Raw genomic sequence first — 13,854 nt, 5'->3', positions numbered from 1 at the left:
TATCTCTATTACCTAAAATCAACTTATTGCTGCAAAATACTGTAACAGCAATACCATGGATTAATGTTTGATTATAATTGGTTACTAGAGCCTGGCCAAGTTGACACACAAGCCTAGTCATCACACAGAGGAAGATACAAGTGGGAGCACTGTGAACCAGTCAAGGCAAACTAGAGAGAACACTAAAAGTGCAAACAGGCAATTAGAGCCCAGAAACCCCCAAAAACTGAAAGCAGTGGTCAGATGACTAGATAAAAGCCATAAGTCCTAAGAATCTCCTGATTTTGATAAAAATTATGATATAAGATTGATTTTTCTTTAATACAATCAGTACGACACAATAGTAATAACAGAACATCCTGAAGTGGGAGCCTGAAGACCTGGTGAAACCTCACTTTTAAGACTTCACTAACCAAGGTGATCATGAGTAAGTGATCAAGACCCTGGGGTCCTCTAACCTTACCTGTAAAATCAGCAAATTTATATATAATCCAGAGTAAATATTTGCAGAAGAGAAATCAAAAGTGCATGCACCACTAAAAGCAAAGTGTTTAGACTGGCCTTGACTGCATATGAAATCACTTGAAGGGATTTTAAAAAATATTGTGGCCTTAGCCAAAACTCCAGAATGTTGTCATTTAATTGAAATGGAGCCTGGGATTCAGAATTTAAGAAATTAAAATTAAAAAAAACGACTCTGGGTGCTTCTAAGTTTATCCAGTGTAAAGAACCACTTGCCAAAGGTATTCCAATACATTTTTGATCATTTGTGATTTTTAAAGACCTGATACTCCATTGTGGTCTATGGAAGGAAGTCTACAAGACCCTGGATTCGATCATCTTTATTGTATCTTCTACTTTTAAAACTAACTTCTTCTGCTACAGCAACTGATGCAGATGCTTCCACTGGTTAGGTGTAATTGGTGAAGTGGAAGTATCCTGGACTGAGGAAAAACGTCAATAACAAAAAAAGTGTTTTAAACATGATTTTCAGAAATATCCTCAACATTTATGCATCATTATATATTAAGATAGATTCTTTTCTTATTTTTTTCCCCACTGCTTTTAGGGTTGGAATCGTTTAGAACAGTGTTTTCTAATGAGTGTACTGCAGCATACAGGATTTTTATAATCTTCACTTTATGAAAGAGTTCTCAAGCTTTATCATTGAACAAGAAGGTGTTCATAGGACTAATGTTCCATGGAATTATTAATACACTATGAGAATTACTGCCTTCAGGTCATCTAAACTAAAAGAGCTCAACACCCACCATTTACTCTAACTCTCTTTGGCCACACTCTTATTATTTGAGCTGCTTTCATAAGTTTCAGGACACTCTGGTCTATTTAAACAAGAAAAGAGCCTGTTTAACTGGTTAATGAAAATAGCCTTGGATTTAAGTTCCACTTCTAGCATTGAGTAAACGTGTGATTTGGGCAAAGTCACATAATTTGCATTCCAGTTCCACTTGCATTCTATTTTCACTTCTGGCATCAGGTAAATGTGTGACCTGGGACAAGCCCCCTAATTTAAATAATCAGAGCCTTAATTTAACTCAGCTACATAATACGGATAAAATGTTTATAAGGGATATTGTTAAGTTTGACATGAGATAATGTGTGTAAAAACATGTCAAACTATTAATATTGTAAGATGCAAGTCACAGTTATCACATAATTAAGTACTTTGTATAGATTTAGCAGAATTGAAATTCCTACTATAGCTAAAGCACATTTGTTTTTCTTTTTTTTATTAGTTTCATGTGTACAAAACAATGTAATAGACATTTAGCATTTATATCCCTCACACTGTGATAACCTCCCTCCCCCCATCTACTATCCCTCTGACATCGCATACAGCCATTACATTTACACTGCTTCTATTTTTAATGCTGTACTGTTTCTTGTAAATATATATATGTATATATATATATATATATATATATATATATATATATATATACACATACATATACTTGTGGTTGACATTCATTATTGTTCAGCTTCAACTTCATGTGTAGTGATCAGGCATCTACACCATTCCTGAGGTGGTCTCCCTAATGAGACAAGTGTCTATTGAATACCCTACAAAATCTTTAGAACATTATTGATTGCATTCCCCAAATTGACTTTTGTATCCCCGTGATTAAAGCACATTTTTAATGTTAGTTTTTAACTGTGACGTGAAATTTATGTATATATAGAAATTCCCTGGAATTTCTGTAACAAGACCTTTTGTTTTGGTTATTTTTTGTATAAAGTATAAGGAGAGAAGGCACAGTTATCCATAATGTACTAAAAATAACTCTCATATCTTGACACTATTGTTATTACAACTTTTTTTTTCCTCTGGTGATTGTCCAATCACTAAAGAGCAGTAATCCTCTCAAACAGTTAAAAGTCAGTCACATGTAGCTCATACAGTTTCTCTTTGCCAGACTAGAAAAAGGAAAGAGTAATCTAGCTTTCGCAAAACAGGTTTATATAGCTAAAAGAACAATGAGTTCTCTGCTGAGTTTACAAACGGAAGAAACTGTTAAGAAGAGCACTGTTAAGAAATATAAAATAATTTGTATTGTAAGTATAGTTTGTATTATTTTTATTTTACTTTATTTACTAAAAGTGCAGTTCTTTTAGTCTCTCCAGCTTTGTGACAAATGTTATATATGTGATTCCCTTTTTATATTTGTTTGTGTTGCTATTTAAACATAAAGTTTTAAGTAATTATATTTGGTTTTATCCCCATCACAACTTTAGTACAGTTAATATTTTTAATCATATTTTACACATAAAAATTTTGAGTAACAACAAATGAATATTTGATCAATCTAAAAAGTGGGGTTCTGTGGCAGAACACGTTGCAGCATTTATTTTAGCATGATTATAATTACTTCCCAAGTAGCCTTTTTATTGCATGAAAAATTTAAGACCAGAGTGAGAAATGAAAATAACTGTATCTTATGTTCTTTGTTGGACTGTTAATTTTATCCTATTTTACTTCACTCCTCCCCGCTCTTTTTTTCCTTATTTTTCTTTTTGTTCCCCCCACTTTTTCTGCCTCCCCTCCACTCTGGTTCCAAGCATTGTTTCTCAGTCTAGTTGTATAGGACACAGCTCCCTGGCCCGTGCTGGTATTATGAGTCTTGTACTCCCCACCTCCCCGGCTAAGGCAGTCGACGGTCAACCACTCACATCGGCTCTCGCTAGCTGCCGGCCACTTACGCTGGCCACTGGCCGCTCATGGCAGCTCATGGCAGCCCAAGGCAGCACATTGAGCAACTCACGCCCACCTGTGGCTGCTCACAGCAGCCCACCTCCAGGGAGAGCTGTTGTTCACAATCTTAACTGTAGAGGGAACAGCTCACTGGCCCATGTGGGAATCGAACTGATGACCTCGTCATTAGGAGCATGACGCTCCAACCACCTGAGCCACCGGGCCAGCCCTTCACTCCTAGAAATAGTCTCTTTTGCCTGTTTTCTCTTTCTTGTTATTTTATATGTATGGTAAGATCTTCCCTGTCCTAAAACAAAACAAAACAAAACCCCAATAACTTTCCTTAATTTTATTATACTCTTTTCTTTTTACCATCAAACTTTCAGGAAAAGGGGAGCTCTATCTATTGCCTCAGTTTTCTCACTACCCAACCATTCCCTGTTCTCTAGTTTTGTTTTTATTGTACCAAAATCACCCCTTGGAAGTCAGGCCTCCCGGTCCTTCTCCTGAGTCTCCATAACAACAATACATGGATATTGCTGAGTATTTTCTCATTTTGAATTATTCTCTTCTTTTGTTTCCATGAAGGCATTAAACTCCCCATTTTTATGACTTTTCTCTTTATCTCTTTATCTGCATTCTTCACTGATTTATCATTCTTCCCAACGCACAAAAGTCTTTCACCAAATCCTATCTAAAGAGCTTTTCTTTAGGAAACCTCATCTTCTTTCATGGTTTTAAGAGTCATATTCTCAACCAAGAATTCCAAGTAAGCCACTGACTGATCTCTCACTGAGCTTCTATCACACAATTTCAAGTTCCTGCTTGCTTGCTTCTCATCCAGTATCTCAAGACCAAACCACCTGCATTATTTTCTCATACCTATCCTGCTGCTGTTTTCTCTAAATTCCCTACTATGTTAATGTCACCACCATTCTCTCTGTCACTCAAGCATAGTTTCAAGGAACAAATGAAACAAGGTGTGTAAGCATCGAGCCCAGTGGCAATAATGAAGTAAACCCTCAAGATATTCTACTTATTTATAATCCTTCTGGGAACTTTGGAGCAACCCTTTTAACTCTTATGCCATTTATTATATATCTCCTGTGTTATAAACTCAGGTAATTATAAACTCCTTGGGAACAAACCTTGTGCATCATTTATCTTTATATCTTTCTAGTGGTTTATTAGTACATATAACAAAAGCTCAATATTTCAAAATCATATTTTAAAATATTTCCAAGGTATCCTCATGTTTCCAAATTTTAACATGCTTTATTCAAAAATTTTAATAGCATCTGCTGTGTTTCCAGCACTCTTTATTTAGCCAAGTGAAAGTCAAATGTTGGATTCTCAGTGATATAGACAGTCCAGAGTACTCCGTCCTCCACTTTGTAGAAAGCATAAGATAATTTAAGATATATACGCACCTCAATATCAAACAGCTTATTCAGAATTACATATTTAAAGTGAATAATTATATAAGATTAAGCTCTCAAGGAGCTGACAGAATAGTGCAGCAAGCAAGCCATAAATATATGGAACAAGTACAAAGTCAGTTGGGTGTTGTTTATTTCTCCAGCAAGTTTGAATTGCCAAGCATCAAAGATAAGATTAAGATGTACATGGAAATAACCCCAATTTGTAAATCTATGATACAGGAGGTTTACCATAGGAAAGTTCCCCAGTGTTTTATTTCTTTGTAGTATTCCTAGTCTTGGTCACAGGTGGCTTTTGAGTGTTATAACAAGGAAATAGAATTCACTTCTATTATAAAGTTAGATACGTTCATCTTTCAGTTGATTTTCAGGAAGCAAACAAAAAAATCAATAGTTTATGTAGGTCTTCATTAAGCAAATTCTGATGTTGTGTTTTTTCTTTCATGAAAGTGATTTAAAAAAAAAAAAACTAAAGCAAAGGTTATTGGTATTGTAAAATACTTTCCTAAGCAATCTGTGTGTCTGTCACATTCATATTCTTTATGATAACATACATTATTCAAGCTGTATCATGCAGCATGCTTATCATTGGACTTAACAGATGGGGAAAGAGGTGAGTGGGAAGAATTCTCTTTGATTATATTATAGTTTAATTCTAGTCATAGCATAAAGTCCACTATACTGAGGAGCTTTGTCAGCAGTAGTGATAGTGAATGGCACATACAATCTTTGGTCACACAGCTTCCAAGCTACCCTAAATGATTTGTTTGAGTGTAGATCAAAGAAGATCATTTGCCAGTTAATTATTTTGACACTATATTTTTACATGTTAAATACTCTCATTATCCTTTGATGGACAGTGTGGGGGGGATCCCTGCATATTGGAATAAGGTAGTGAATGATTAGTGAATGATTTCACAGTTTTGGAATGCTTTTAGCTAAATGATCTTCAGATGCATGTCTAGTTGAGAAAGAAAAATGGGCAAAGGTAACATGGGCTTAACTCAATTTAGGTTTAAGATAACTGGGATTAATGTATTTAAATTGGAAGATCTGTAATAAATAGTATTTTAAAATTCTTCCCAAACCTTTCTGATTGTGAGGCATTAAAGAAAATTACGTACCTCTCTCATTGTTGGATCTGGTATCATGCTTAACCAGTACAATGTGTGTCCTTAATATTCACTGTGGAAGGGCGGTTATCTGTATCTTTGTATTTATATATTTTAAATTGTAAAGGTTACTTTCCTTTTTTGTAATAGGTTCTTCTTGTTTTGTTGGTGACTGTGACACTTGGATTAGGCCTGAAGGTTGGACTCAGCCAACGAGTAGACAAGCAAGGTTATACCCCTCAGCATTTTCTTAACATTTCCGGTTCTTCTCAACTTCACCTCCTCTTCCTAGTCTCCTCTCTCCCACACATAGCATTGTTCAGCTAGATTCTCCTCCCAACTCCACTTATCAGGAGCCCACCTCTGTGATTAGCATTATTCACTGAGGCTTCTGGTCTTTCCTCTTCGCCCTCATCCCCCATGCTCCTTTGAGAGTTATGGCATGCCAGTATCTTTCCTTTCCTTTTCCTTAACTTCATAGAGGACTTTGATAACTGGATCAAAGACTCCTGTCCCAACTCCTACTCTAATCTTTCATATCTGGTAATAAACTTGGCTCCAAAAGTCTTTGTTGCTCCCTTCCCATTTGCCTCTGTGAGTTTAGTGACCCTAGAACTGGCCTAGGCTGCAAAAATTAAAACAAGTCAGGGAATCTTTAGCTACCCCATATAGAAAAAAAAGACAAATGTTTTTACTGAGGGAAGAGATGCGGTTTGTGCAGTATAGAAGAAGGGAGCTCATAGCATAGATATCATAGAAAAGAAGTGAAGTCTTAAAGTTCCATATTTGACTGTAAAGCAAGGTCTTTTTCAGTCCAGTAACTATGCTAGACACGCCCATGGTTTAAGACACAGATGGCAAATCCTATAGTTAAACATCATGAAAGACGTTATCTGGACCAAATATCAGTTTGTTAAACCAACGTTACTGTTGAAATAACTGTGTTCTGAGTAGTTAAATTACGATTTTGGACACTCAGGGAATTAATACAAAGCCAAGATTAGAATCCAGGTTTTTCAACTCCTGATTCCACCTGCTTGTCCTTTTATAAGTGATGTTGATTTTTTTAAAAATCACCAATTTGAACATCTGATGAGCTTTACAAAACATGCACATATACACATAGAAACAAAATTGCTCCAAGCTATCCACTCCTTTTTACATAACACTACACCCAATTGAGCTAACTTACACTTTTAATATTTTTAGACAAAAAAAGAGTAGGTTGAATTCTGATTTTGTAAATAGGAGGAACATGTTATAGTAGAAATGTTAACTATATAATCCCTTAACAGAATATAGGTTTTGTACTAATAGTTGAATCTGTTTTTATATGAAACATAATTGAAAATCAGCTACACAAGGCAATCAGAAAAGAAAATAAAAGCCTGAAATGGTAACTCTTTTAAAATAATAATTGTTTGACATTTTGATATAGTGTTGATACAGTGAATATTGTATCATTAAAAATTCCTCTAAATTCACAAAGGAAGGGTTGTTTCTAGTTTGCTTATTTCTCCAGCACGTTCACTGACCATACTGCCTCTGACCACGATAATCTCCTGCCTTTTACCCCAATTTTATAACTCTTAACTTTCTGTCTCAAGACTGATCCTCATCATGTTTTCATTTTTTCTGCTGAATTTATTGTACAATATTGCACAATTTAACAGAAGCAAAAGTAATTATTATAAGCAGTGTTGTAGTTTACCATAACCACTAATTGTTTACTTTGATAGTGTTAATTTAATCATTGCAGTTTACTTTTTAAACAAAGGTAAATGTTTTTTCATGCTAAGGATTAACTTATTTTAAGTTTAGAATTTTTAAAAACTTTATAAATTTCTAACATATACAAACGAGAGAATAGTATGATGTTTTCCCCATATATCCATTGCCTAGTGTTAGCAATGACCAACTCATGGCCATTCTTGTCTCATATTGACACAGTATAATTTTCAAAAAGATAAACACACGAATTTCACGTGACTGTAAACACATTAAACATTTATTAACACATAATGAGATAACCAACTGAGATGTTAAACTGGCTCAAAGAGTCATATACAGAGGGTGCCAAAAATATATATACACATTTTAAGAAAGGAAAAACTGTATTAATTGTGATACTCAATATATATCAATAACAAAAGATGAACACAAGTCACATTTGACTTCTGCACTTACAAGAGGTGCTCAAAGTGGTCACCATCAGCATCCAGGCACTTCTGATTATGGCAAAGTACTGCTTGAGCACAGATAACATCTTTTAAAATGTGTATACATTTTTTTTTTCACCCCAGTATTGTATGACTAAAAGAATGTTGAATGAAATCACTAAAGCTGTAACTTCTGAGGAGAGAGAAATGGTTTGCATTTCTACAGGACAATTTATTTCAAACAAGATAATTTAATTCAAACAAGAATCAGTTACATTGCTATTAGTTTTCTACCAGTTAACTGCTACCCTTAATAAGTAGTAAAACGAATGGTAAAGAATAAGCTAGATAAAGGTATATACTCCTAGGTAATTAGATAACCCATATGTGGGCTTTTAAGATAATTCTCAGTGTGACATTAAAATGAAATTTAATGATCAAGCCTTTTGCTTATTTTCAAGTTCTGGATTTTTTTTCTTAACAAAATATACTCTTTGTTCCCCCCCAAAATCTATCCCAAAATTTTAGATTATTTCAAAGCAAATCCTAGAGTCAATATCATTCATCTGGAAATATTTTCAGTATGTATCTAAAAAAAGATGAGGATTTAACAAAATCACAACACCATTAATATATCTAGTTGATATATTTATATCTACAATAGAGTTGATAACCATGTATCATCAAATATCCATTGTGTTCAATATTTTCTGTTTTTCTCTTAATATCTATTTATAAGATTGTTTGAAGCAGGATTCAAATAGATTCCATATATAGTAACTGGCTGATATATTTCAAGTCATTTAAAAGGAGGTTCTCTCTTCCTCTTTTTGTCCCTTGAATTTGGACATTGGAGAAATAGGATCCTATACAGTTTTTCAGTCTGGCTGCATTCTCTGTTATAGGCAGTTTGTCAGTCCTTATATCCCCCTGCAAATTGGTAGTTAGAACATGAAGACTGTTCTGATTCAGGTGCAATTTGTTTTGCAAGTATACTTCATAGATGATGGTGTTACATATTATCTGCTTGTCTCTTTTGCGGGGGATGATAGCCATTGATGATCATTGCCTAGCTCCACAGGGGTGGCAAATGATGACAGTCATATTCTGTCATTTATATTTCATTTATTAGCTGTCATGTTCTATAAACCAAAACATCTATGGAGTAAGAATACTTTTAGTTACGATCTTAAAAATTTATTCAATTATCCCCAGTTGATATCAGTTATTATCATTGACTATTTCTTTTTTCTTCATGCTTTCTTTTCTCTCTTTTTCAGATTATATATCTATATTTATTAAATTCATTTTTTATAACAGTGGGGAAAGATTATCCTTGAAGATAAAAATATTATTAATAAAAGAAAAAGAAATTGTCCCTTTCCCAAAGCTAATGGAATCCCCTTTTTTGGTTTTGCTTGGTGAACATGGGCTTCCTGGTATTCAGTTACTGTAAATTACTGATCTGTACAAATCACTAGAGGCACTGACCTTGCCAATATTGGAAGTAGCACTTAACATGTTCTGGAAGAATTTAGTCACTGAAGTAACACGATTGTAGTTTGGAAAGATCATGTGCATTGAACATTTGTTTCTCTTTTCTTGTCTGTGGTGCAGCAGTCTACAGATTTTGATCTTATGCTTTTCAGGAGAAACCCCATGGGCAAAAGAAGAGTGTGGCACAGCCCAGCAGTCTCAATGTCCAGAAGGGTAAGGATGATATGGGGAATTTTATCCTCCTTTAACAGATGGCACATGGGAATGTAGTTGTGAGGCAGGATGGAATTTCCTCCATTCTGTTTACATTTTAAAACAAACAAAGTTAAGAAAAGATGAGATTTCTTGTGGTTCAAATTGATAAGAGATTTTTTTTGTTGCTTTATTGTTTACAAAGCAGTTTTATGTTAATTTATTAATGTCTTACAATGATGACAAAGAAAAGTGGTTGACATATTTATCCTACTATTCGCCAGGTTCTATGGTCAGGACTAGAATTTAGATCAAAATGACTCCAACCAGAACTCTTTTCTATTAACATCTTGACACCTCAAATTTATTCTTACTGGGTGAAGGGGAAGAGGTTTGTCCATGGAAGGCCTTGCAATGAAAAGGTGACCTTGAAGAATGCATGACAGGGTCTTGGTCAGGTGGATATGGGTGATGAACACGTGAGGTAATACGCCTCACCCCCAGCACTCCCATACATCTCCTCCACGTGATTATAATGGCTGTTCCCCCAGTTGCCCAACCCTGGAAATGTGCCCCATATTATCTCCCAGGCAGAGTGGATTTTCCCTTTCCTCCAGTTGCCCCTTCTGCTCTTCACCTACTTCACTCTTCTGGCCCAACCAGTGGGAGGATGTCAATTAGGTAGAAGAAGGAAAAAGGAAACTCTGGCTATAGGAAGAATCGGTGGAGACATTTTAGATAGCATTATTTCATTTAAAACAATGTGTGTGGATAATATATTTGTTTTTGTATGCTACTTTGGTCTAAACCAATCCTCAGAACTAGCTGCCCTCTTCAGCAGCTTCTGGGTGGAAGAGCAACACATTTAGAATAAAAAACAGACTTAAGTTTGAATTCTGGATTTGCCTGTGAGATTTTGCATTAGTCACTTCTCCAAGCTTCATCTATAAAATTGGAATAATGATAATAAGTTCAGGAAGTTCCATGTGAGAATTGTTGATGAAATAATGTCCATTCTATAGAAAAGTGTTATCAGTTTATTTGAGCCAAAAGTTTAAGGACAAATCTGGAAGCAGTCTCAATGGATTGAAAAAATGCTCCAGAGAATGGCAGTTTTGTAACTTATTTTATACATTAGAATAAAAAAAAATGTAAAGAGGGTTCCATAAAATCCATTGGTTGTACATTAATGAAGTGGGAAGTTTGCATAAAAAGCAAAATAGGGACACATACTTCTTTTACATTGGTGGGTACAGGATAGTTAATAATTAACATTTATAGCGCACAGAGATGGTATGCTAGGAACAAGATAACAATCAGGAGTTCTGTGGTCTGGTGCTCTGGTGCCTGAGTTGTGTCTTTGAGAGCTCTAGAAGAGAAAATTACTCTGACATTTCAAAGGTATGTTATGCTGGATGCATAAAAACAATGGACAGGGTTCACTTGAGGTGAAGATTGGTCTTTGCTAAGGAAACTACAGGCCTGGAATGTGACTGCCCACCATGACCTGTCCAGTAAGGAATTAGTGATCAGACAATCCTGTGTGGTTGCTTTCGGTTACTGAGTATATCAGGCTTGCCATGTACTCTCTTTCCTCCCCCTCAACATAGCTTGTCAGGCTTATTGCAAAGCTTCTTTTTTGTTCATAGAATTAAATCAACATCTTGATCCCATAGATATTTGACCCTATTTTTAAATTACAAAGTTATTTTGATGGCATATTTATAAATACAATTTTTTAAATTAGCATGTGCTAATGAATTTATGAAACAAATAACTATTTTCCAATGTAAATTGCAATACACCTCTTTAATTTCTTGATGAATTTTCTACACATTGTACTTAAAACAGTCCCAATTTTCCATTTTTATTTTTGAGTTATAATTCATAGACATTGAAATGCTCGCACTTAAGTGAACAGTATAATGAGGCTTGGAAATTCAGAAAACTGTGTAACCCACAGATATAAAATATTTCCAAGATATAGAATATTTCCATCACCCCAGAAGGATATCTCATGTTCTGATTTCTATCACCATAAATTCCTACTTTTAAACTTCATATAAATTGAATCATACCATATGTTCTCTTGTGTGTTTTTTTTTGTGTGTGTGTGTGTTGTGTTTTGTTTTGTTTTTTGCATAACTTAATGTTTTAGAGACTCATAAATGTTATTGCATGTATCGTATCTCTTATACGGACTTTTACACAGCATATTTTCCTTAATTAAAACATTAGTTCCATGCTCTTTTCATATTATTTTTTATTTGTTTTTTAGGGCTTAGTTCACATATCATACCCCCTGGAGAGCCTACTCTCACCTTACAAAGATTGAATCTGACATCCTCTTGTGCACATGAATAGTACTCTAAACTCAAATCTAACCCTTAGCTACTCCTGTTCATTTATTAATTTCATCCCATTGATGTGAGCTGTAATTCCTTCGTGCCTTTATTCTGCGTGTAAATGAATTCTTCTACAATAAATTTATATTCTGTGAAGACAAATATTCTGTGAAGACTTGTCCTCCAGACTCTCCTCACAGTTTCTTTTACAATGTGGGATTAGATGTCTATGTTATTTTTTCTAACTTTACTCAAGCACATTGAAGAACACTAAAATTATTTTTCTTGTGTTTAGCTGTTATCAGCATTCAGAATTTTCTTTATAATAATACTGGGTGTTTGTCAGAATGTTAAAGAGTTATTCTAACCAAATTTCTTGGAAAAGTATGTTTTGTTCAAAAATGTCAAACTGAGCACAGAGTTCAAAATCATTTCTTTTATCTACTCACTTGCATGCACTGTGTTTGGAATTTTTAACAAGTTTACTGTGTTCATAATGGCTGTTCATAATAACCCTCAAATGGAAAGTACCTAAATGTGTCAATAGTAGAATGAATAAGTTGTTTATTCATTCACTGGAAGGCTAGACAGCTCTGAGAAGGAATGATCTACAATTACATGCAACAATATGGATAAATCTCAAACACAGTGTTAAGTAAAAGAAGCTAGACACAACAAAATACATAGTACAATATGATTTTGTTTACATGTAAGTATAAATATAAGCACGACTAATCTCTGCTGTTAGAATTCTAGGAACTGATCACCTTTCATAGGAGTGTGGTTTGCTATTAATACTAGTAAGGAGCACAAGAAGAGGATTCTAGTGTGCTGGCAATCTTCTGTTTCTTGTTGTAGGTAATGGCTACACAGTGGAGTTCAGTTAGAAAAAATTTATGAAACCATGCATCTGTGAAATATGTGTGTATGTGTGTATAAAATACAAGTAAAATTTTAAAAGGAAAAACTATTTAATAAAACAAGACTGTCTCTGGCTATAACTCAAAAGTTATCTTCTATCACTTTAACATAAATACTCATCTAAAAGGAGATTGTAATGCTTTTATGGTTAATATTAATATCCTCTGAGATATTAGAATAAAGAGTCAAAAATGTAGAACTTTAGAATACTAAAACACCACATAAGCTACAGAGTTCCTACATTCCATATTATAATTGTACCCAAAAGATGGTAGAATAATTGTAACTTGTATAAATTTTGAGTTTGAGCCTTCAGTTCAGTAATCATTACTTTTGTCTCCTTAGACAAGTGAGCACCATGAAAGATCTGCATATAGAACCCCATTTCTGGTGAAGTTTTGTTAATATTTTGTTTGCATGCTGCTAAACTCTCTTGTAAAACCACATTTAATTAGCTCCATGTATAGCTACCACTGTAAAATACTAAATGTATTAGAGGTGAGGCAATGATACTAATGTACTATATCATTAAGATTCCAAAGTATGGAGATGAATTGGTTCAGATCTAGTTTTGAGAGGTTGAATAATTGCCTAGGGGTAAATAAATAGTAAAGAATGAAGCTGAGAATTGAACTGAAGTTTTCCTGAGGCCAAAACCCTTCCCTTTTCTCCACAGCACACTGCCTTGTTGTTATAAACTCTCAGGGCTAGGGAAACTTCATACATGGTCTACCTGGGTGTCAGAGATAGCCAAGGAGAAAATGGAAATAAAGTCAGCCAAATGTATTTAAAATCTAGAACTCAAAGAAGAGTAGGTGTCGAAGTTAAAAGACCCAGATAATTTATGTAGCACTTATTTTTTTTTAAATATTGCCCATTTTTATTAGGTTGCTGAAACATTGGAAGTAGTGATTGTTAAGGGAAACAATAATTTTTAAAATTGAAAGGAAAACTTGATCTAGAATTACTTTCTTA

At 34.4% G+C, this 13,854-nt stretch overlaps 1 protein-coding gene across 1 annotated transcript in view; it reads left to right on the top strand.

The window, feature by feature from the left end:
- Positions 1-2,427: 2,427 nt before the first annotated feature.
- The window catches only part of ENPP3 (ectonucleotide pyrophosphatase/phosphodiesterase 3), a 56,494-nt gene continuing 45,067 nt past the window's right edge, over positions 2,428-13,854 (top strand). The window contains exons 1-3 of the mRNA XM_081045233.1: positions 2,428-2,577; positions 5,916-5,994; positions 9,574-9,634. Of these exons, the coding sequence (XP_080901359.1) occupies positions 2,500-2,577; positions 5,916-5,994; positions 9,574-9,634 (218 nt within the window). The 5' untranslated portion in view covers positions 2,428-2,499. The remainder of the gene's footprint in view (positions 2,578-5,915; positions 5,995-9,573; positions 9,635-13,854) is intronic.

This window comes from Rhinolophus hipposideros (assembly GCF_964194185.1).
Source record: "Rhinolophus hipposideros genome assembly, chromosome: 3".
Taxonomy (NCBI): domain Eukaryota; kingdom Metazoa; phylum Chordata; class Mammalia; order Chiroptera; family Rhinolophidae; genus Rhinolophus; species Rhinolophus hipposideros.
The sequence above is the reverse complement of the archived record's forward strand: the minus strand, read 5'-3'. Positions and strand labels throughout refer to the sequence as shown.